The sequence below is a fragment of the Zonotrichia albicollis genome, chromosome 28, assembly GCF_047830755.1.
Source record: "Zonotrichia albicollis isolate bZonAlb1 chromosome 28, bZonAlb1.hap1, whole genome shotgun sequence".
NCBI lineage: Eukaryota > Metazoa > Chordata > Aves > Passeriformes > Passerellidae > Zonotrichia > Zonotrichia albicollis.
In genome coordinates this window covers 3,691,772-3,715,177 of record NC_133846.1, presented here as the reverse complement: position 1 = coordinate 3,715,177, position 23,406 = coordinate 3,691,772, and the positions used below count along the sequence as shown (strand labels likewise).

The 23,406-nt window shown below is 49.9% G+C and overlaps 1 protein-coding gene across 1 annotated transcript; it reads right to left on the bottom strand.

Moving 5' to 3' along the window:
* Positions 1-381: 381 nt before the first annotated feature.
* On the bottom strand, positions 382-22,663 carry SLC26A9 (solute carrier family 26 member 9). The gene is made up of 17 exons (XM_074528161.1): positions 22,024-22,663; positions 20,146-20,310; positions 18,356-18,508; positions 17,338-17,420; positions 16,558-16,705; positions 15,810-15,923; positions 15,358-15,435; positions 13,731-13,826; positions 10,741-10,847; positions 8,930-8,999; positions 8,758-8,850; positions 8,225-8,341; positions 6,987-7,349; positions 5,999-6,053; positions 5,468-5,613; positions 4,615-4,692; positions 382-3,363 (listed from the first exon to the last, which is right to left on the bottom strand). Exons 2-17 carry the CDS (start codon positions 20,239-20,241, stop codon positions 3,316-3,318), a joined length of 1,845 nt encoding a protein of 614 aa, XP_074384262.1. The 5' UTR covers positions 20,242-20,310; positions 22,024-22,663; the 3' UTR covers positions 382-3,315.
* Between the last annotated feature and the right edge of the window lie 743 nt (positions 22,664-23,406).

Sequence of the window (23,406 nt, the reverse complement as noted above, 5' to 3'; positions counted from 1 at the left end):
ACCACCCCAGGCTCACTGCGGCCACAAGGGAGGCAGAAGGATGCCATGGAGTCTCTGTGTTGTGCAGCCCCACTCCTGACAGAATTAAATCCACCTGCTTTTCAAAATATTTCACTTCTTTCCTTGATCCCACCAGCTAGCAAGATGGAATTCTTATTCCCTTCTTTACAGCTGTTCTGAACTAAATGTGAAGATTTATCCCATGGCACAAACAGTCCCAGGATGCCAAAGACCAGATGGGAGCAGCCATGGTAATCCTGCCCCCGAGTCAGCAGAAGATGACAATGATTGTTCACACATTCTTTATTATCAAAAAAAAAAAAAAAAAAAAAAGAAGAAGAATGAAACCAACATTAAATTAAATAAATTACAAACATTTCTGAGCTGGTTATACATCATGCATTTACCAAGTAAGGCTTCAGAGCCAAAACACATCAACCTCACTGTTACTTAAGAGCAATAACAGGAATATTTGACTGGAAGTGAAAATATTTCACCAGCGCGACTTTGAGCTCCCCTAATTCTCTGCCCAGGCACTTGGGAATTATGACTTTGGCCACATTGTGCCTCCAGCAGTGCCATTTACCTGCTGGTGTGACATTTATTGCCAGAACTGGCCCAGAATTTGGCCACAGAAATGGGATTTCCTTTTGCCTGGGTCATGATTTGCAGGAGAGCCACCTCTGCTCTTTCTGAGCCATTTCTCGTGACATCCCATCCCATGTTTGTAAGAAGTTCAGGAAATACAATCTGGTTTATGCCTCTGCTCTGAGGATTCCTGCATTTTCCTGTCAGACCCCAGGCTGGGAAATCAACCTCCTGTAATGAATCCTGAATGTAAAGCTGGGAACTGGAACTTCCCTTTTTTAATTTGAGGCCACCTCAGAGACCCAAAAACATTGATCAGGACAGTTTCTTGTTGCTCTGCACCAATTTCTTCATTGCCTTTCTTTCCAAATTAGCACTTTTTAAAAGATGCACTCATGCAGTACAAAAGGCCACGAGGAATCACTCTCAAAGACAATTTAAGAGACTTCATCTCTTGCTTTTACCTTGTAAAACAATAGAGATTTTTGGAGAAACCAGTGTTGTCTAAGATTAAAATAAGTCAAAATCATCAGCTAGTGGGGTTTTCTGCCCTCCTTTGGTTTTATTACTCTCCTGCACCACATAATCAGAAATTGAGGTAGAGAAATGGTGGCTTGGTAATTGAGATGTTACATAAAACCAAACTGGCAGGCTGCTGCTGTTGTTTCCTTCAGTGGCTGTCTAGCAAGGATGGTTCAGGAAACTCTATTTTCCTTAAAAATGAGACATCTGAGAGCTGCAGGAAAGGCCCAGGAAGCCTTCAGCAATCAGCTCAATAATGTCTGTGTACTTCAAAACCACACACTAAAGCTCACTTATATTTGTAATATTTTAGAGTGTTAAAATAGAAATAGAATTTTAAAATAAAATCTGTTTTCATGTACTCAACCCACTGGGCAGGCAGAACAAGGTGCACATAATTCTTATTTCTGAGTACAAACCTGTCCTATTAGTAAGAAAATATATATATATTTCAGAATTTAGCCCTGCTGAGAGAGTCCTGAGGTCTTTGGGGTGCCACTGGTCCGAGGCAGTGTTTTTTGGGATGCTGGGACACAGAAGAGGAGAGGCAGAGGCTGCAGAGACACGCAGGGGAATTCGGGGCTCAGTGCACATCAGAGAGCAGCAGCAGCTGGCACAGCTGCCCTGCCACACCTCCTGAAAGGCTCTCAGGGTTTGCTTTTCACTCAGTGGGGGAGACAGGGAGGAGGGAAAGGCGAGGAGCAGGACAGCCAGGGGATGTAATTCCAGTGGGGCAGGAGGATGGTGAGGGACAAAGGGGTGGCTGAATGTCCCCTCCAGCTGAGAATCCATCAGATGGCATCTGCTGAGCTCCTGCTGCCCCAGCCGGCTCTGCCTGCTCAGAGTCCTCTGCTCTGAGTGCCACGAGCAGAGCAGGGAGAATCTGGCGGGTCTGGAGGGTGACGGCCTCATTGCAAACTTGTTGTAACCCCAGGTAGAAGCACAGCTCTCCATGGAGGGGTGGGAGAGAGGAATCTCCTCTGGAGGGTTTGCCACGAGCAGAGCAGGGAGGATTTAGCAGGTCTGCATGGTGATGGCCTTGTTGCAAACCTCTTGTAACTCAAGGTAGAAGCACAGATCTCCATGGAGAAGTGGGAGAGAGGAGTCTCCTCTGGAGGGTGTGGAGAAGTCTCCTCTGGTGGGTCAGCCATGAGCAGAACATGGAGGAGAGAGGATCTGGCAGGTCTGCACGGTGATGGCCTCGTTGCAAACCTGTTCCATCCCCAGGTAGAAGCACAGATCTCCATGGAGAAGTGGGAGAGAGGATTCTTCTCTGGAGGATCTGGAGAAGTCTCCTCTGGTGGGCCAGCCATGAGCAGAGCATGGAGGAGAGAGGATCTGGCAGGTCTGGAGGGTTATGGCCTTGTTGCAAACCTGTTCCATCCCCAGGTAGAAGCACAGCTCTCCACAGAGGGGTGGGAGAGAGGAATCTCCTCTGGAGGGTTTGCCATGAGCAGAGCAGGGAGGATCTGGCAGTTCTGGAGGGTGATGGCCTTGTTGCAAACCTGTTGTAACCCCAGGTAGAAGCACAGATCTCCATGGAGAAGTGGGAGAGAGGATTCTCCTCTGGAGGGTTTGCCACGAGCAGAGCAGGGAGGATTTAGCAGGTCTGCATGGTGATGGCCTTGTTGCAAACCTCTTGTAACTCAAGGCAGAAGCACAGATCTCCATGGAGAAGTGGGAGAGAGGAGTCTCCTCTGGAGGATCTGGAGAAGTCTCCTCTGGTGGGCCAGCCATGAGCAGAGCATGGAGGAGAGAGGATCTGGCAGGTCTGGGAGGTGATGGCCTTGTTGCAAACCTGTTCCATCCCCAGGTAGAAGCACAGCTCTCCATGGAGGGGTGGGAGAGAGGAATCTCCTCTGGAGGGTTTGCCACGAGCAGAGCAGGGAGGATTTAGCAGGTCTGCGCGGTGATGGCCTTGTTGCAAACCTGTTGTAACCCCAGGTAGAAGCACAGATCTCCATGGAGAAGTGGGAGAGAGGAGTGTCCTCTGGAGGATCTGGAGAAGTCTCCTCTGGTGGGCCAGCCATGAGCAGAGCATGGAGGAGAGAGGATCTGGCAGTTCTGGAAGGTGATGGCCTTGTTGCAAACCTGTTCCCTCCCCAGGTAGAAGCACAGCTCTCCATGGAGGGGTGGGAGAGTGGAATCTCCTCTGGAGGGTCTGGAGGAGTCTCCTCTGCAGGGTCTGCCCAATGCTCGCTGTGCTCACAGAGCTGTCTGGGTCTCTGAGTGGAACATGCTCCCAAACATCTCCTAAAAGGCACAGAGGAAGAGCAGGGTCAGGGCTGGTGCCACAGCTCGGTGTCATTGTCACACAAACACCCCCAGAAGCTCCAGCCCTTCTCCAGCTTCCAGCCGGGCATGGACAGCATGGGGAAGGGAGGGGAGCTCCTCCCCAGGCCCACATGTGGGTGAAAATGCTGCAGCATACACAAAACCTGCGCTTTGTAATAAATAAAAGGAATATTTTACTGGAAATCTTCACTGATGACTCTTCTTTCGGGTGTGAACCAAACCTGGTTCTCCACGTTCCCCCCAGTGTGTGGAGACCGCAGGTCCTACTGAACCTGAGCTGTGTAGCCCAGAATAATTGCACAGAGAATGAGCAGGGTCAGGGCTGGTGCCAGGGTGCCACAGCTCGGTGTCATTGTCACACAAACACCCCCAGGAGCTCCAGCCCTTCTCCAGCTTCCAGCTGGGCATGGACAGCATGGGGAAGGGAGGGGAGCTCCTCCCCAGGCCCACATGTGGGTGAAAATGCTGCAGCATTCACAAAAGCTGTGCTGAAAATCTTCACTGATGACTCTTCTTTTGAGCATGAACCAAATTTGGTTCCCTGAGTATTGAAGTTGGAGGGAGACGACCCACCTTGCATTGGTCAGCATCGACTCCACTTTATTCATCAATCAGGCACCTTTTATAACAGTGTTAATTCACTTCATGCATATTGCAAAATCTGAGCTCACAACAGGTCAGAAATAACATACCAACCCCTCCTTATGTTTCCAATACCAAGATTTGGGTTCTCAAAATTATTCTTGCTTTCCCAAAACAGCCAAAGATAGAACATCCACTTGTTATGAGAAAGCTGTCTGAGAACTCTGATGTGCAAGGCTCTCAAGGCCTTCATGTTTGTCACCTTTACTTGTAATTAAAAATAACCTGAGAACCTCTGCTGTTCACAGAAACAGGCTGTGAGAACCTGCTCCTCACAGCTGCCTTCTAGGCCATCCCTGAAAAAATCTCCAACACCTGAGTTCCCCTCAGGTCTGGCTGAACCTGAGCTGTGTGGCCCAGAATGATTGAAGGGCTCCTCTGTGGGGTGACCTACCTGCTCCTCATCCAGCTGCCTTCCAGAGCTCCTCAGGACAGGGATTTAAAATTCTATTTGCAATTAACTTTCTGAAGCACTGCAGTACTTCCAGATGATTTCCCATCTAATCAATCCCAATTAATTTCTGCCCCATTCCCACGGCTGCAGCGACCCCTGGCACTACAACTCACCTCCTCCAGGTTCTTGTACTCTGCACTGCCCTCATCCACAGACTCATCATAGATGGAGAGCTCTGTCTGGGTCGGCCTCTGTGCAGGGAAGAGTTGATTCCACAAATTAGCAGAGTGCAGGGTCAAAAGGAGTGAAGCCAGGCCTAGAAGGTGACCCACGCTCTGAGGGAAATGCCAGGAGAAGGGACACAGGAGGAGTCCTGCTCCAGGTGTTATTCTGCATTTCCTGTTGCTCTGCTTTGATAGGAGATACCTGAACTCCTCCTGGGGTGATAACTGGTGCCACTGGTGCCAGCTCCAGCTGGCACACAATAAACCAAGCCCTGTTTGGGGACAGAGCCTGTCTGACGCTGTGCCACCAGCATGGGCCACATTCCTGCCTCAGAATTCCTCCTGTTGTCCTCCCACCAGTGGAGCACTCATGGATGCCAGGACTATTCCATCTACACGAGCTTTGCCTTCATTTCTTCATCACTGTGGGCCAAATTCTGCCTTTGCCTGTTCCAACAGCACCAAACTGAGGGCACAGTGCTGGAACAGCTCCTCTGGCTCCTCCAGGCTGGCACAGCACTCGTCTCTCAGCCAAAGGTTTGTGTACAACAAATTGACACTAAAATATTGACACTTCTGAATTCCCATGGAAATCCATTCCATCACAAGGTGCCCAGCCCATACACAACAAATGGAATATTAAATAATGTCCTGGATTTAGGCCTTTACCACTTGAGATAAACATGAAGCTTCTTTAGGTAATAAAATATTATTTTAGGTAATAAAATGTTATTCTTTTCATTGTGCTGACGCAGCCTGGAAGCCAGACAGGAGAATCCTGTGGGCTGGGGAGCAAATTTACCTCTTCCAAGATGGGTGGGTGGACAAACTCTCTGATACTGGCCAGTGCAAACAAAACAGCGTCGTGGATGGTCAGGAAGATGTGACTTGGGTCCAGGCCTCCTTCCTCAAACACTCCCCCTGTGCTGATGTCGTCGTACACCTGGGCTGGAGAAAGGAGACAGCTGAATGAAGAAAGCACAGGAGGGATTTTGGGGGTGTGTGAGGCTGCTGGGTCCTCTGAGCCAAGGCAAGGCTCAGAAGGAGCAGCTTTGCAGCAGAAATGAGTGTGGGGAGCTGTTTTCCTGCATGCTGAGTGTGGGGATGTTCCAGCTTTATCACTTCCGAAATGAAAGCATTGATTTCACACACAGAGAGAACAGTGATTCTGTTTCCTTTCTTCTGTTTTTTTCCCTTTTATCTGTTCTGGGCCGGTCCAGCAAAGGACTGACATCTCACAGTTTGAGTAAAGAACAGAAAAGGATTTGATGTTTGTCAGCAGCTCAGAAATGGGGGCAGATCCCATGGAAATGTGTTTTTTGGGGATTCTTACCATGCACGTTTGCCAAGAACACTTTGATCCCAATCTTCTGGTAACTGGAACACAACTGGAAGGGATGAGATGGGAGAGAGAGGATTAAAACCACTGCTGCCCCAGCTTTGTGTTTATGCATAAAGACTTTTATCAGTGCTGGGGCTGAAGGAGAAAATCAGAGGTGCAGAAGAGGAAAAGCCACACAATTGGAACACAAACCCTGTGGGGAGTGACTGAGGGAGAAAAGGAGACTCAGGGGTGCCCCCATCACTGTGCAGCTCCTGAAAGGTGCCCGTGCTCAGCTGGGGCTGGGCTCTGTCTGCAGGGACTGACACAGCCAGAGCTCACAGCCTCAGCTGCACCAGGGAAATACAGGCTGGATAGCAGGAAAAAGTTTTTTACAGAAAGGGTGATAAAGTTCTGGAATGTTCTGCCCAGGGAGGTGGTGGAGTCCCCATCCCTGGATGTGTTTAAAACAAGCCTGGATGTGGCACTGGGTGCCAGGGGTGAGTTGAGCTGAAGGAGAAAATCAGAGATGCACAAGAGGAAAAGCCAAACAATGGGAACACAAACCCTGTGTGGGAGCCCTGAGGGAGCTGGGGGTGTTTATCTTGGAGAAAAGGAGACTCAGGGGTGCCCCCATCACTCTGCAGCTCCTGAAAGGGGCCCGTGCTCAGCTGGGAACTGACACAACCAGAGCACACAGCCTCAAGCTGCACCAAGGGAAATACAGGTTGAATATTAGGAAGAATTTTTTCTTGGAAAGAGAGATAAAATTCTGGAATGTTCTGCCCAGGGAGGTGGTGGAGTCCCCATCCCTGGATGTGTTTAAAACAAGCCTGGATGTGGCACTGGGTGCCAGGGTTGAGTTGAGGTTCAGTTGGGGCTGGGTTGGATTTAGTGATCTTTAAGATCTCTTCCAACCTGGTCATTCTGTGAATTCTGTGAATTGAGGCACATAAACACCTTCATGTGAGAGAGCAGAAGCTCCCTGCACAGAACTCACCTTGCTCAGAGCCTTTGTGCCCATCAGGTCCACAAAGCACACCCCACTCATGTCCAGGATGATGGTGTGGAAGCTGACGTAGGGCGGTGCTGCCAGCACAGGGTCGGTGTCGGCTGTGGGCAGGACGCTGAGGGTGCTGCCCTGCAGGGTGGTGCTGGTGCCCTGCAGGGTGGTGCTGGTGCCCTGCAGGGTGGTGCTGCTGCTGCCCAGCTCCCCAGGGCTCTGCCCTGGCCCAGCCCCGGGGCCAGCAGGGCGGAATGTGATGTAGGAGATGCCGGCGCCGTTGGCAGTGGTCTGGTTGTTGTTGGTGTCCGTTGGAGAGGCGCTCTCAAAGTCCTTCTGGAGCTCTTGCAAAGACAAGGTCTGAGGCAGAGCAGAGGGGCAGAGTCAGGGCAGGGCACGGGGGGGTCCTGGCAGGTGACTGCACCTCTGCCCACTGACATGAAGGGTTTTAGTCTGGACTAACTCCAGCCTGGCTGTCACGGACATCCTTTGTGAAAAATCCTTTCCTTAAGATTTTTCCTCCTGAGAAGCTGAGAAGTCTCAGGAACAAAATGTAAACAATGATTATCTGCTGTTGTGGAATGCAACAGGGGGATCTGTGATTGACCCATGTTAGAAGTTTGTAATTAATGGCCAATCACAGCCCAGCTGGCTCAGACAGACAGCCAAGCCACAAACCTTTGTTATCATTCTTTGCTATTCTATTCTTAACCAGCCTTCTGATGAAACCTGTTCTTCTATTCTTTTAGTATAGTTTTAATGTAATATATATCATAAAATAATAAATCAGCCTTTTGAAACACGGACTCAGATCCTCATCTCTTCCCTCATCCTCGGACTACTGTGAACACCAGCACACCTGGCTGTCCCTTGGGGCTGGATTTAGGATAATTTACATGATTCATTTATTTCAGAACTGCTCAGCATTGCAAAGCTGAGAAATGGGCTTGGAAAGGGCTGAACTGCTGACAGAGCCCCAGAGAAAGAAGCCAAAGCTGCCTGGCTCCTGCAGATTGTTCCCCATGTTCCCATTCCAGACTCCTCTCCAGCCTCCCAGCCATTCCAGTTCTGCACCTTCAGGTTTGGGGAGGAATGGAGACGCAGGTGGGTAGAAAAGTGGGAAATGTGGCCAGGAAAACAGTGCAGGAAATCCCATGTCACGAGGAGCTGTCTGATGGGATTTGGGGCCGTACTCATGGACACAGGGACCCTTTGGGAGCTCAGAGCTGAGTTACCTTGTTCTCCTTCAGCAGGAATTTTGGGAGCTTTGCTGGTGCTTGTGCTGTGCTCTTCCCCTGCCGTTTCACAAATTTCCTCCTGGCCAAGTACACCTTGCCAGGATCCACCCCTGTCTGTGGGAAAGAGAAATTTTTTCCTTAAAATCTCTGTTCCGAGAGTCAGGAGCTGCTGTTCCTTCCCTGGCACTGCCCAGCCTGGGGCACCAGCTGGGCACTGGAGTGGGGTGATCCTGATGGCATCCAAACATCTCCTGGAACTCAGGGAACCTGCACATGCAGGGAGAGGCTTGGAATAGCAGGATGTCCCCATTTTGGCAGAGCTTGGAGGAGGAAACTGCCAGGATTTGGGCACAACCTCTAAAATGAGCTCTGCAAACAGCCCTGAGGATCAGGGAGAGGACTGAGGAGTAGAGAGTGGATGTGACCATTGTCCGTGATTATCCACAGCTTAATTACCCCCATGCAATTAAGGAGAGAGCAGGGGCAGTTTGGGACTGGCTTCAGGCAGGGATTTGTTGAGGATTGCTCACCTTGGCTATGATTTTCTCCCGGAATATCTCTGAGTTGGCGAAATACAGCGGCGAGCAGTAGGTGATGATTTTAATCCCATTAACTTCATGGACCTGCACCAGAGACAGGAGCTCAGAGCAGACAGTGGCAAAGAGCAGCGTTTTCTCTGAGGGTGTTTTGTCTGCAGCTCACCTTGTTGTAGGTTTTGGGGTTCTTGTAGATGTCAGTGGAAGTCACCTGGCCCAGGGCAGAGCCGTTGCGGCTGCAGAAAAGAAGGGATCAGGATTACGGGAAATAAAACTGCTTCTGCTCCACATTCCACCCCAGGATTTGAACATTTGATCTGTGAAAACTCTTACATTTCACCCCTGCAGGGTCTACTGGGCAAAAAAAGTGTCAGCATTTTGAGATGCCAGACTGGGAAATATTAAGAAAGGGCTTTGATGGATTAAAAGTGGTGAGAGCACCTCACACCAGGGCCCTGCACACAGACAGGACTTGTTGGGATCTTTAGCTTGTCAGAGTGACTCCGAGAAAATTTAGAAAGTCTCTTTTCTCAGCCCAGCGCTTGAAGAAGGAGTCAGGGCTCTTCATTTCTCAGTCTCAAGGTTGTTTATTGTATATTATCTATAAAAATTTTCTCCTACCCTGCCGAGGTCTGTCCAGCAAGACAGTCTGAGGCACTCTGCCTGCCCCCAGGGCAGTGTTATGTCTTTATACTAAAAACTACATGTACAATATTTACAATTACTTCCCAATACCTATCACCTATGTGAGACAGTGAGCTTCTACTCTAAATCAATCCAAAAGTGCCAACATCACAGCAGAAGATGGAGGCCAAGAAAAAGGAGACAAAGGACAGGACATGCCCAGATTCCTCCGTCTTGCCTCGTGAACCCCCATTCTAAATCCCCAAAATTCTACATTTTCACTCTGTGATTAATTCACTATCATTTTACTCAAACCCTTGTGGCTTGTAACTCCTCACACAAAGCTGGCAATTGTTTCCAGCCCTTGGGGTGGTTTTATGTCTTTATACTAAAAACTACATGTACAATATTTACAATTACTTTCCAACACCTATCACCTATGTTAGACAGTGAGCTTCTACTCTAAACCAATCTAAGAGTGCCAACATCACCCAGAAGATGGAGGCCAAGAAGAAGAAGGAGAAAGGCTGGACACACCCAGATCCCTCCATCTTGCCTCCTGAACCCCCATTCTAAATCCCAGAATTCTACATTTTCACCCTGTTATTCATTCACTATTGGCTTGTAACTCGTCAAATAAAGCTGGCAATTGTTTCCAGCCCTTGGGGTGGTTTTATGTCTTTATACTAAAAACTACCTGTACAATATTTACAGTTACTTCCCAATACCTATCACCTATGTTAGACAGTGAGCTTCTACTCTAAACCAATCCCAAAGTGCCACCATCACAGCAGAAGATGGACAACAAGAAGAAGAAGGAGAAAGGCTGGGCACACCCAGATCCCTCCATCTTGCCTCCTGAACCCCCATACCAAAAACCCCAAAATCTACTTTTCCACCCCGTGATAACTTCACTATTATTCTACCTAAACTGTTGTGGCTTGCTGATCTTCATCTAAGGTTGGTAATTTGCTCCATAACCAAACCCAGAGGTGTTTTGGGCTCTGTGCCAGGGTCTCTGAGCCCCCTGGCAGGGGTTTTGGCCGTCCTGCACAGCCAGAGGCATGTGCTGGGTTCCCACAAGGACTAATTCCTTTTGAGAGCTGGGAACTGTGTGGGGTGAAGCAAACCCCTCGAGGCTCCCCCTTGCCCTGGGATGCGCACGGGAGCGGGAATGCAGGCAGTAAACTGGCGCCTGCCATTCCTGTTTGCGCATTCCGGCCAGGACACCTGCACTCCCCGGGGCTCCTGCCGCGCGTTCCGAGGGCCAGAGGTCGCTCCTAAAAAAATCACCCGTCCCTCCTCCTGCCCCTGGCACGCCTGCCGCGGTGCTGGGGGCCACGAGGTACTCACAACTGGGTGTGGAAAACCACGACGAGCACGGAGAATCCCACGCCCACCGCCACGCCGTAGGGCAGGCTCAGGAAGAACGCGGAGAGGAAGCTCACGAGCCACACCAGCTGCAGGGAGAGGAGGGAGAGAGGAGATGAACGTGGGGATGTGGAGGGAGATGGGTGGGGAATGGGATGGGAAAATGGATGGGGAAAGGGTGGGGAAAGGGTGGGAAAATGGATGGGAAAAGGATGGGAAATGGATGGGAAATGGATGGGAAATGGATGGGAAAATGGGGGGGAAAAGTGGATGGAAGGAATGGATGGGGAAAAGTGGATGGGGAAAATATGGACGGGGAAAACCTGGGTAAAAAAAAATGCATGGGAAAATGAATGGGAAAAATGGATGGGAAAATGGATGGGAAAAACTGATGGGAAAATGGATGGGAAAAAGTGGATGTGAAGGTAGGGGGAAAAGTGGAGGGGGAAAAAGTGGAGGGGGAAAAAGTGGAGGGGGAAAAGGAGGGAAGGTGGACGGGGAAAATATGGATGGGGAAAACCTGGGTGAAAAAAAATGCATGGGAAAATGGATGGGGAAAAGGAGGGAAAATGGATGGGAAAAAGTGGATGTGAAGGTAGGGGGAAAAGTGGAGGGGGAAAAAGTGGAGGGGGAAAAAGTGGAGGGGGAAAAAGTGGAGGGGGAAAAAGTGGATGGGAAAAAGGAGGGAAGGTGGACGGGGAAAATATGGATGGGGAAAATATGGACGGGGAAAACCTGGGTGAAAAAAATGCATGGGAAAATGGATGGGGAAAATGGATGGGAAAAAGGAGGGAAAATGGATGGGAAAAACTGAGGGGAAAATGGATGGGAAAAAGTGGATGTGAAGGTAGGGGGAAAAGTGGAGGGGGAAAAAGTGGATGGAAAGAAATGAATGAGGAAAATGGATGGAGAAAATGAGGGAAAATGGATGGGGAAAAGGAATGGGAAAAAGGAAGGAAAGCGGATAGGAAAAGTGGATGGAAAAAATGGATGGGGAAACTATGGACGGGGAAAACGGATGACAAACCTGGGTGTGAAAATGGATGGGAAAAAAAAATGCATGGGAAAATGAATGGGAAAAATGGATGGGAAAATTAATGAGAAAAATGGATGGGAAAAAGGAGGGAAAATGGATGGGAAAAATGGATGGGAAAAAGTGGATGTGAAGGTGGATGAAAAAACGGAGGGGGGAAAATGGAGGGAAAAAGTAAAGGGGAAAAATATGGATGGGAAAAATGAAGAGGAAAAATATGGAGGGGAAAAATGGATGGGGAATGGTTCTGTGTTGCTATCCTGAGCTCTCAAACCCTCCCAACTCAACATGAATAGGCCAAACCCTGAATTCTGCAGCTGTTCTAACGCTGCTGTTGCTGCATGTTTCAGAGTGAACCGTCCTTGCTGGGCAGTTTGCCAGGAGCCCCAGTTCCTTTTCAGCCACAAAAGCAGCCAGGGCGTTTCTCCATGGCTGCTCGAGTGCCCACTCTGCTTGTTCCACCCAAAAAGGATCATTCTGGCTCGTCAGGAAGGGGCTCCTGCAGATCCCACCATCTGCTGCTCCCTGCTCCTGCTGTCAGCCAGAGCAGTTCAGAAAAAATCAGAAATTCTCTCTCTGAAAACTGCCTGAGCACCTGCTGGAAATGGCCTGAACACAGAGAGAATTTAATGTGACAGAGGAGACCAAAACCTGCCCCACTCCAGCTCAGAGCTCTGCCATTTGTCATTTTTATCTGTTAGCACTCAAGCATCTCACTCCATATGACATCAGTCCTGCCCTGCATTTAAACATCCCCTCTGAAAATCATTATCAGCTTGTTTTAATCCCATCCTCAACGTGAATAAAAACTAACTTTGACCTTGGATGAATGAGGGTGACTTTGATGACTTCAATATCTTAATTTATGTTCATTTTGTGCATAAATGGATGGGGAAAATGGATGGAAAAAGTGGATGGGAAAAATGGGTGGGAAAATGAGTCCATCCATCCATCCATCCATCCATGCATCCATGCATCCATCCATCATTAGAATTGGTTGGAATCAGCTGTCCTGAAACACAACCAGCATTGAGGTGATGAACACCAATGCTCTGACATCACCCAGGAATGGTGCTCCCCATTTTGGGCCAGGACACTGAATCTAGTTCAAATTCCAAGGAGATTAAGGTCAGGGGAACCCCGTTCACTCCATTGGCATCTGCCAGGATGTTCCTCAGGCAGCACCATCCATCTCCATCAGTCCGTGCTGAGGGTTCTGCCCAGGTTTTGGGGTCTCTGAAGGCTGTGGGGTCCATCTGTGCTTGGTAAAGGGGCAGCAGCTGAGCTGCCAGAGCCCACAGAGCTCCCCTCTCACCCCACAGCAGCAAAACCCATTCAGAGATGTGCCCAAACTGATAACCCAGCACTTGTTTGAGCAGGATTTTGGGAAAGCTCTTCATGGACTCCTCCTGATTGCCCTGATAAGGGGTTTTGTTGGGCCCTGACAGGATATTGGCTCCGTGTCCACACACGGCACTCAGCCGTGGGAGTCCTGTTCAAACACTCTCTTTTTATGTCAGACATTTCCAAATTCCGTTCCCACTCCCCCGCCACCCCCTGCCTGGGTTTATACATCAACCAGTGCCTGGAGTCCTTATCACTCTGAAGGGCTCTCCTCGCCCTGGAGGGCCATTGTGTGAGTTTTTAAGTCGTGACTCGAAGACATTGAGCAGGGCCGGTTTGGCGAGTTCTGGGCAAACAGGCTCCGCTCTTGATTGGCATTTCAACACAGCAGGTAAGAGTTCAGGCCTCTCTGAAATGTGCTCTGAGCAGCAGCGTGCTCAGCTGGGCAGCACAGGCAGCACTGCCTCACCCAGAGAGCCAAACCCACCTCCTGCAAGGGGCTCACACCCCCAAAACCCCGCTAAAGGCTTTCTTGGGGTTTGTCCCTCTCCTCCAGCCCTGGCCCGGTGATGCCTCCTGCAGCCCAGGCACTCACACAGTCCAGCTTGCTCTTCTTCCACAGGTAGAAGGGGTCAGCCAGCTGCTTGAGGGAGTTCTTCAGGTTCACAGCAATGAGGGCTCCCAGCACGGACTGTGGAGGACAGGGAAAGGCGTCAGCCACACCTGGATGTGCCACATCTGGCAGTGGATGCTTTCCTGCAGCACCTGCCTGTCTTGGGCCAGCCCCATCACAGGGGTGATGCTCACAAAGCTCCCACCTGGATCTCAGCAGGGCCATTTGGATGATTATTTCACCATAATTTACAATTTGCTCGCTTATATTTGCCCCATCATGAGGGTGATGCTGACAAAGCTCCCACCTGGATCTCAGCAGGGTCATTTGGATGATTATTTCACCATAATTTACAATTTGCTCACTTATATTTGCCCCATCACAGGGGTGATGCTGACAAAGCTCCCACCTGGATCTCAGCAGGGTCATTTGGATGATTATTTCACCGTAATTTACACTTTTATTTGCTCACTTGTATTTGCCCCATCACAAGGGTGATGCTCACAAATCTCCCACTTGCATCTGAGCAGGGTCATTTGGATCATTATTTCACTGTAATTTGCACTTATATTTTCCCTATCACAAGGGTGATGCTCACAAAGATCTCACTTGCATCTGAGCAGGGTCATTTGGATGATTCTTTCACTATAATTTACACTTATATTTGCTAACTTTTATTTGCCCCATCACAAGCTCTCACTTGCATCTGAGCAGGGCCATTTGGATGATTATTTCACCATAATTTACAATTTGCTCACTTATATTTGCCCCATCACGAGGGTGATGCTGACAAAGCTCTCACCTGGTTCTGAGCAGGGTCATTTGGATGATTCTTTCACTATAATTTAATTTGCCCCATCACGAGGGTGATGCTCACAAAGATCTCACTTGGATCTCAGCAGGGCCCTTTGGATGATTCTTTCTGTAATTTACGCTTATTATATATATAATATATATATATATATATATTACACTTATTTGCCCCATCACAAGGGTGATGCTTACAAAGCTCTCACTTGCATCTGAATTATTTCACTATAATTTACACTTATTATATATATAATATATGTTATATATTATATATATATATATATTACACTTATTTCCTCTTTTATATTTGCCCCATCACAAGGGTGATGCTTACAAAGCTCTCACCTGGATCTGAGCAGGGTCATTTGGATGATTATTTCACTATAATTTAATTTGCCCCCTCACAAGGATGAGGCTGACAAAGCTCTCACCTGGATCTGAACAGGGTCCTTTAGATGATTCTTTCACCATAATTTACATTTATATTTGCTCAGGGAAGCTTTTGCTGCCCCATCCCTGCCCCAGGCCAGCTTGGACAGATTTGGAGCAGCCTGGGACAGTGAAAGGTGTCACTGCCCGTGGCAGGGATGAGGTTTAAGGTCTCTTCTAAGCCAAACCAGCCTGTGATTGTGTGACTGATTGTGTGATTCCAGCCAGCCCTGCAGACAGCTCCCCAGGCCAGGAACAAACTGTCCCCTGCTTCTGTTTGCATCAGGGTTTTTTGGAGCCAGGCTGTGCCCGTGTCTGGGTGTGGAGATGGGTGTTGCAATGGCTCGGCCTGCACAGATGTTTGTGTTACCTTTGGAAGAGGCTCCAGGTAGATTCCCAGGGACAGCATTGTCACCATGACCACCAGAGCCACAAAGAAACTTGCCACCTGCAAAGAGGGAAGAAAATCACTTCTGCAAACAGCAGGGCTTCTCAGAGCTCCCCTGGGTGAGGTCAGGGGCACAGCTGGGCACTGCAGCGTTTTATGGGAGAGGATGTTTGCCTCTGAAAACAGGCAGAGGGTTTGCAGATCTCACAGATAACCCCAAACTTCCCTCACTGCCCCCCAGAGGGGGACTGCAGGTTGAGAGCTCTGCTTCTGTGCCCAAATCAGGGACCAAAATGGGCTGAAAATTCTGCTTTAAGAGCAGCAGCCTGAAGCACTTGTGAGTGAAACTTCTCCAGAGCTGCACTTTGTGATCCAGAGGGAATGCAGAGAGGAGAGGAGGAGGAGGAGGAGGAGGAGGAGGAAGAGGAACTAACTTGGGATTTGGCTCCTGCCCCATCCACAGCGAGGGTGACAGAGAGGGCACAGCAGATCACGTGGATTTTGAAGAAGGATCCAAAGAAGTTGCTGCAGCCCAGGGCCAGCATTTCCTGTGGAGATGTGGAGAATGAATCAGAAAGGACAGCTGCCCTTCCTGCTGACACACATGGCAAGAGGGCCTGAGGCTGGTTTATGTGGCCTGGGCAGGCTCTGGGTTCCTGCAGTGCATCCCAGACTTTTTCCTTCCAGTAAGATCTGGGCCAGGGAAACCTGGAAACACAGTTCCACATAAACACGTTGTCATCTGTTGACACACTCAGGGCAGGGCTCCATGTGGTATGTTGTGGCTGTTGTTGAAAGCTGCCACCGTGCCAGGGATGACAAAAGAGGATTATTTAATGGCCTGCCTCTCTCTCAGAGTATCTGGGTGACACACCAGCAATCCAGGTCTTTCTCTGCTCCCTGAGCAGCGCACGCACCTCAAGCTGCCAAAACACTCAGTCTGGAAGGGGAGCAAGGCACAGAGCCCAGCCTAAAGCTCCTTTCCCTCTTCCAGCCTCTCTCCAGCACACAGGACGGGGCTCTGCCGTGTCCTTTTGCCCCCAACATGGCACAAAGCCACGGATTCTCCTCGGGAGCAGCACGTCTGCTCCGAGCCCAGCACGTCTGAACGTCTTTGTGAGCTCTTCCCTTCACGCCTGAGAGCAAAGGCAGCAGCCCCTGGCTGCCCCAGCCCCGCCATACCTGGTTGGGGTCCACGTTGTAGCCATGCTTGGCTGCCAGGGTCCTCCCCATGGCCAGGTTGATCACGTAGCCCACGATGGCCAGAGAGAAGGCCGTGCCCACCATGTCCTTCCACTTGCTCACCAGGGGCACCGTGGGCTCTGGGAACCTGCACTCAGAGCACAGGGGAGAGGTTGTGGCAGTGTCGCAGACATCTTTAGTGAAAATCCTTTTCTTTAGGATTTTGTCCCTTCTGAGAAGCCGAAGCCTCAGGAACAAAATGTAAACAATGGTTATCTGCTGCTGTGGAATGCAGCAGGTGCATCTGTGATTAATCTCCTGTAGATGTTCAGATTTAGTGACCACTCACGGCAGAGCTGGCTCTCGCTCTCTGTCCAAGCCACAGATCTTTGTTATTCATTCTTTTCTATTCTATTCTTAGCTAGCCTTCTGAAGAAACCTTTTATTCTTTTTAGTACAGTTATAATGTAATATAGATATACCATAAAATAATAAATCAAGCCTTCTGAACATAGAGTCAACATTCTCGTCTCTTCCCTCATCCAAGAACCCCTGTGAGCACCTTCACATGGCAGTGCTGGCTGAGGGGCTGGAGGGCTCAGGGGTGACACAATCCCTGCCCACACTGCAGAGGATGGGGCTGGTTGTGTCACAGGGCATGCTGACACTCCAGGAAGGGGATTCTGGGGTTGCAGGGAAGAGTGAGGTGTTTTCCAGGCTGGAGGAGGAGGAGGAAGGAAAGCTGTCTGGAGGGTGAGTCAGAGCTGCACAAGCTCTTACCCCATGCTGATTTTCCCCACTATTGGCATCCCGTACTTGTCGGGCATGTTGAAGCTGCCGGAGATTGCGGTGGCCACGATCACCTGCAGGGACAGGGAACGAAGGGCTGTGAGCAGGGAGAGCTGGGCTGGCTCAGGGCACTCCCCCTGCCACGCTCCCAGAGCTTGTGGGATCTCAGCACCTCAGGACTGAGGTGCCGAGTCACCGAGACCACCCTTGGGGGGCTCGGGAGTCCTGGAATGCTGCCAGAAGTGTCTGGTGGCTGGACTTTGATCCTACACAGGAGATGACACCTGTATGAGGATAGGAGGATCCCACCAGGGTGAATGGTGAAGGGATTGGTTAATTAGAGGGTGAGACACAGGGTTTAGGATTTATGTACAGGGGGGTTTAGAGAAGTAAGATGGAGGAATTGGGGCGTGTCCTGTCCTTCTTCTTCTTCTTCTTCTCCTCCATCTTCTGTGGTGATGGTGGCACTTTGGGATTGGCCATTACTGAAAGTGCACCGGACAATAAGAATAAAAGGTATTGGGGAAAAATGATAAATATTGTACACGTAACTATGGCTATAAAGATAGGTGACCGCCCGGAGGGCAGGACAGTGTGCTCATGGCTGGCTGCTGAGCAGAGCTCTGTCGGGCCGAAAGAAAATCTTTTAGATAAACAATTAATAAACATAGAGACTGAAAGAAGAACTGAAGCCTCTTCTCATCCTTTGATACGCGGGCTGCCCTAAGGCCACCCCGGGCCTTTCCAGGCCCTCCAAACAGCCGAAAACCGGACAAGAGCTGACAGAACAAAACCAGCACCACGTTTGGGCTGGGCACGGCGAGGACAGTCCAAGCAGGGGTTATTTCCTTCACCATCAGCATCTCCAGGATGGAGAGCATGGGTGAACATGGGGCTGGCCCAGTTTCTGACCCCCAACCATGTCACACTCACTGTGTAGGTGCTCTACATCTACAGCAGGGTCTGTGAGGCCGAGGGAGGCTCCAGGGACAGCCCAGGTGTCACTTACAATGATGATCTCCATCGGGATGGGCATCCGGATCTTCTTCATGTACTTCAGGTTGAGCTCCTTGACAAGGATCAGGAGCACAGAGCTGACCAGGGCGTAGACCAGGGAGGCCAGGTTGGTTTGGGGCAGACCTTTACAAATGTCAATGAATGTCTGGAGGGGAGAGAACAGGAGGAGGGGTCACAGCGAGCCAGACACCCTGGACGACGCGGACAGAACAACAGACAGCACTTGTTACCACAATCAACACCCTGAGATGTGAGCAGTGCTAAAAAGCCTCTGCTGAGGGGTCAGCTCCTAGCCCTGGGCCTGGCCTGGTGGTTTAATGCAGTTCTGGCTGCATCAGCACACGATGCACCCATGAGGACACAGAAAATCCCAGGTATGGCCAAACCTGCTCAGAGGAAACGCTCCTGCTGCTGACAGCTCTGCAAGACTCCTGCTGCAAATCAACACAGCTCACACCCCCCAGATCCCAGTCCCATTCCAAAGTTCCTCACTAAAACCACAGGCAGGGCTCAGATAATGCTGCTGGGGAACACAGAATTCACAGAATCACAGAATTCACAGAATTCACAGAATTCACAGAATGAACAGGTTGGAAGAGACCTTCAAGATCATTGAGTGCAACTCATTCCCTGACACTTCAACTCAACCCTGGCACCCAGTGCCACATCCAGGCTTTGTTAAACACCCCCAGGGATGGGGACTCCACCACCTCCCCCGTCCCTGTGAATTCCCAAAATTCCCAGAATTCCCTGAATTCACAGAATTCACAGAATTACTGGTTTGGAAGAGACCTCAAAGATCATCAAATCCATCTCAGCCCCAACACCTCAACTCAACCCTGGCACCCAGCGCCACATCCAGGCTGTTTTAAACACATCCAAGCTCAGATAACGCTAGGGAACACAGAATCACAGAACCACCAGGTTGGAAAAGACTTTAAAGATCAAGTCCAACTCATTCCCTGACACCTTGACTAAACCCTGGCACCCAGTGCCACATCCAGGCTTTGTTCAACACATCCAAGCTTGGATAATGCTGGCTAGGGAACACAGAATCACAGAACCACCAGGTTGGAAGAGACCTTCATGATCATCCCAACCTTAACACCTCAACTCAACCCTTCATGATCATCCCAACCCCAACACCTCAACTCAACCCTGGCACCCAGCCTTGTTTTAAACACCCCCATGGATGGCGACTCCAGAACCATTCCAGAACTTTCCCACCCTTTCTGTAAAAACCATTTCCCTACTGTTGGAGATTTTTTCAGGGATGGCCTAGAAGGCAGCTGTGAGGAGCAGATTCTCACAGCCTGTTTCTGTGAACAGCAGAGGCTCTCAGGTTATTTTTAATTACAGGTAAAAGTGACAAACATGAAGGCCTTGAGAGCCTTGCACATCAGAGTTCTCAGACAGCTTTCTCATAACAAGTGAATGTTCTATCTTTGGCTGTTTTGGGAAAGCAAGAATAATTTTGAGAACCCAAATCTTGGCATTGGAAACATAAGGAGGAGTTGGTGTGTTATCTCTGACCTATTGTGAGCTCAGATTTTGCAATATGCATGAACTTGATTAACACTGTTATAAAAGGTGACTGATTGATCAATAAAGTGGAGTCGATGGCTGACCAACGCAAGGTGGGTTGTCTCCCCTCCAACTTCAATACCCTACCATCCAACCTAGGCTGCTGGGGCAGGGATCCCCCTTTCCCCCCACCCTTCCTGGGCCCCATTTCCCAGACAGGGGTTGGGAGGAAGGTGGCTGTGCAGAGCCCCCACTTACGTAGACGATAGCTAAGGGCCCGGTGTAAGACGGCACCGTCAAGCCGAAGACGTACTTGAGCACGGAGATGAGGATCTGCAGCCCCGCCGCCGTCATGAAGCCCCTGATGAAGGACTCTGACAGGTAGATGGCCACGAAGCCAAACTGCAGGAAGCCCAGGCACAGCTGGAGAGGCAGAGGAGATGTGGTCAGGGCCCGTGTGGGGCAGGGGGATCATCTGCGAGAGCACACACAGGGGTGTCCCGGAGCAGGGGTGGGGACAGCAGGGCTAAGAGTGACGTTCTTGGGTTGGCCACATGGAGAATTCCACCCCAAGATCAAAAACCCCCAAAAATCTCTATTTTTAGGCATAATCCACCCCCACTCAGGGCTAATGGATTGTCCACATGGAGAATTCCACCCCAAGACCAAAAATCCCCAAAAGTCTCTATTTTGAGCCATAATTTGACCCTACTCAGGGCTAATGGATTGTCCACATGGAGAATTCCACCCCAAGACCAAAAGTGCCCCAAAATCTCTATTTTGAGCCATCATCCAAACACATTCAGGGCTAAGAGTGCCATTCTTGGATTGTCCATATGGAGAATTCCACCCCAAGACCAAAAATCCCCAAAAGTCTCTATTTTGAGCCATAATCCGCCCCTACTCAGGGCTAATGGATTGTCCACATGGAGAATTCCACCCCAAGACCAAAAATCTCTATTTTGAGCCATCATCCAACCACATTCAGGACTAAGTGCCATTCTTGGATTGTCCACATGGAGAATTCCGCCCCAAGACCAAAAATTCCCCAAAAGTCTCTATTTTGAGCCATCATCCACCTGCATTCAGGGCTAAGAGTGCCATTCTTGGGTTGTCCACATAAAGAATTCCTTCCCAAGACCAAAAATCCCCCCAAAATCTCTATTTTTAGGCATAATCCACCCCCACTCAGGGCTAATGGATTGTCCACATGGAGAATTCCACCCCAAGATCAAAAATCCCCCAAAAGTCTCTATTTTGAGGCATCATCCAACCACATTCAGAGCTAAGAGTGACATTCTTGGGTTGTCCATATGGAGAATTCCACCCCAAGACCAAAAATCTCTATTCTGAGCCATCATCCAAACACATTCAGGACTAAGTGCCATTCTTGGATTGTCCACATGGAGAATTCCACCCCAAGACCAAAAATTCCCAAAAATCTCTATTTTGAGCCATCATCCACCCCCACTCAGGGTGAAGAGTGCCATTCTTGGGTTGTCCACATGGAGAATTCCATCCCAAGACCAAAAATCCCCCCAAAATCTCTATTTTTAGGCATAATCCACCCCCACTCAGGGCTAAAGAATTGTCCACATGGAGAATTCCACCCCAAGATCAAAAATCCCCAAAAATCTCTATTTTTAAGCATCACCCACCTCCAATCAGGGTGAAGAGTGCCATTCTTGGATTATCCACATGGAGAATTCCACCCCATAACCAAGAATCCCCAAAAATCTCTATTTTGAGCCATCATCCACCTGCATTCAGGGCTAAGAGTGCCATTCTTGGGTTGTCCACATAAAGAATTCCATCCCAAGACCAAAAATCCCCCCAAAATCTCTATTTTTAGGCATAATCCACCCCCACTCAGGGCTAATGGATTGTCCACATGGAGAATTCCACCCCAAGACCAAAAATGCCAAAAAAAATCTCTATTTTGATCCCCCATTCAGGGCGAAGAGTGCCATTCATGGATTGTCCACATGGAGAATTCCACCCCAAGACCAAAAACCCCCCAAAATCTCTATTCTGAGCCATCATCCACCCAGAAGTTTGTCCTCTTTGAGCACCACTGCCACCACCATCTCCGTCCCATGGGGAGCCTTGCTCCCAGGCACACAGCAGGGCCCTCACCTGTATGATGGCTGTCAGGCAGGCCAGGGTGGCCGAGATCTCCAGCCTGGCAGCCTCCAGGGCCGTGGTGTTCACTCTGCTCTCGTTGCTGCTGTGGTTGAAGTACTGGAAGTCCGACTCCGGCGCCAGCTCGTTGCAGACGTTGCCCACAATGATGCTGATGACAGCGAAGGTCCCTGCGGGCAGCACGGGGGGGTCAGGAGCTCACTCTGGGCATTCCTGGAAGGCCTCTGGGCTCCACCAGCCCTTGGCAGGGTCAGGTGCTGTGGTGTGTTCTTAAGTTTGTTAGTTTGCTCCCCCCATTTTCTGTATTAAATGGTTTCTTCCTTTCCCAGGACCCTGTCAGTTAGGTTGCTATGGAAATGAAACTGCTCCTTCCCTGGTTTCTCTTATAAAGTGAAAGTTGTTTCCTCCTTGGGCTCAGTCAATCACTCCTTTTCTCCTCCCAGGTTTCGAGAATTTTCTTTTCTCTGGGAGTTATGGTTGGCTGTAGCCCCAGAGCCCCTCCTATGATTTATAACAGTTGGTTACTTTAGTATATCAGTTATGTTTCGTACCTCCAAATATGTATTTCTATTGGATAGCCGGGTTTCCCTGCCTTCTTCCCCCCTTTTCCCTTAAAACCCTCTCCTGCCCCCTGTTCGGGGGTGTTTTTTTTTGCTGGGTGTTTCCCCTCCTTGTTGGTTCTTCTGTAATAAACCGACAGTTTACCCCCAGCAAGTGGTCGCCTCCTAATTCGTCTCTCACCGCGCTGCTCCGAGCTATCCCCCAGCTCAGCCCAAGGCCAAGATGCCGAGGGGGGCTGTTTTCTGATGCGCAGGGGCCCTGGCCTTCGCCCCTCACCAGATAGCCGGATTCCAGGGCCGTGGTCGCCCCCGCGCAGTCAGGGTCATTGGGGTGGCAGAATCAGCGAGCCCACAAACCCCCCAGGCAGCATTTCACTGTCCCGAGCAGGCAATTCCTCACCTGGCACCATCTGGTGGATGCCCCCGAGGAAGAAGTAGGGGAGCAGGGGGAAAAAGGAGGAGTAGAGGCCGTTGACAGGAGGCAGATTGGCCAGGAGGGCAAAGGCCATCCCTGCAAAACACGAGGAGAATACAGAGAGCTCCAGGCTGGAGGGAGAGCTCGGTGCCACCAGTAAAACACAAATCCCAACTGGGCGCCAGCATCGCCAGCATGTCAGATCTCAAGATCTCAGTCCTGAGGTGCTGAGCCACCGAGACCACTTTGGGGGGCTCGAGAGTCCTAGAATGTTGCCAGAAGTGTCTGGTAGCTAGACTTTAGTCCTACACAGGAGACGACAAAGATGAGGGCTTCACCAGAGTGAATGGTGAAGAGATTAGCTAATTAGAGAGTGAGACACAGGGTTTAGGATTTATGTAC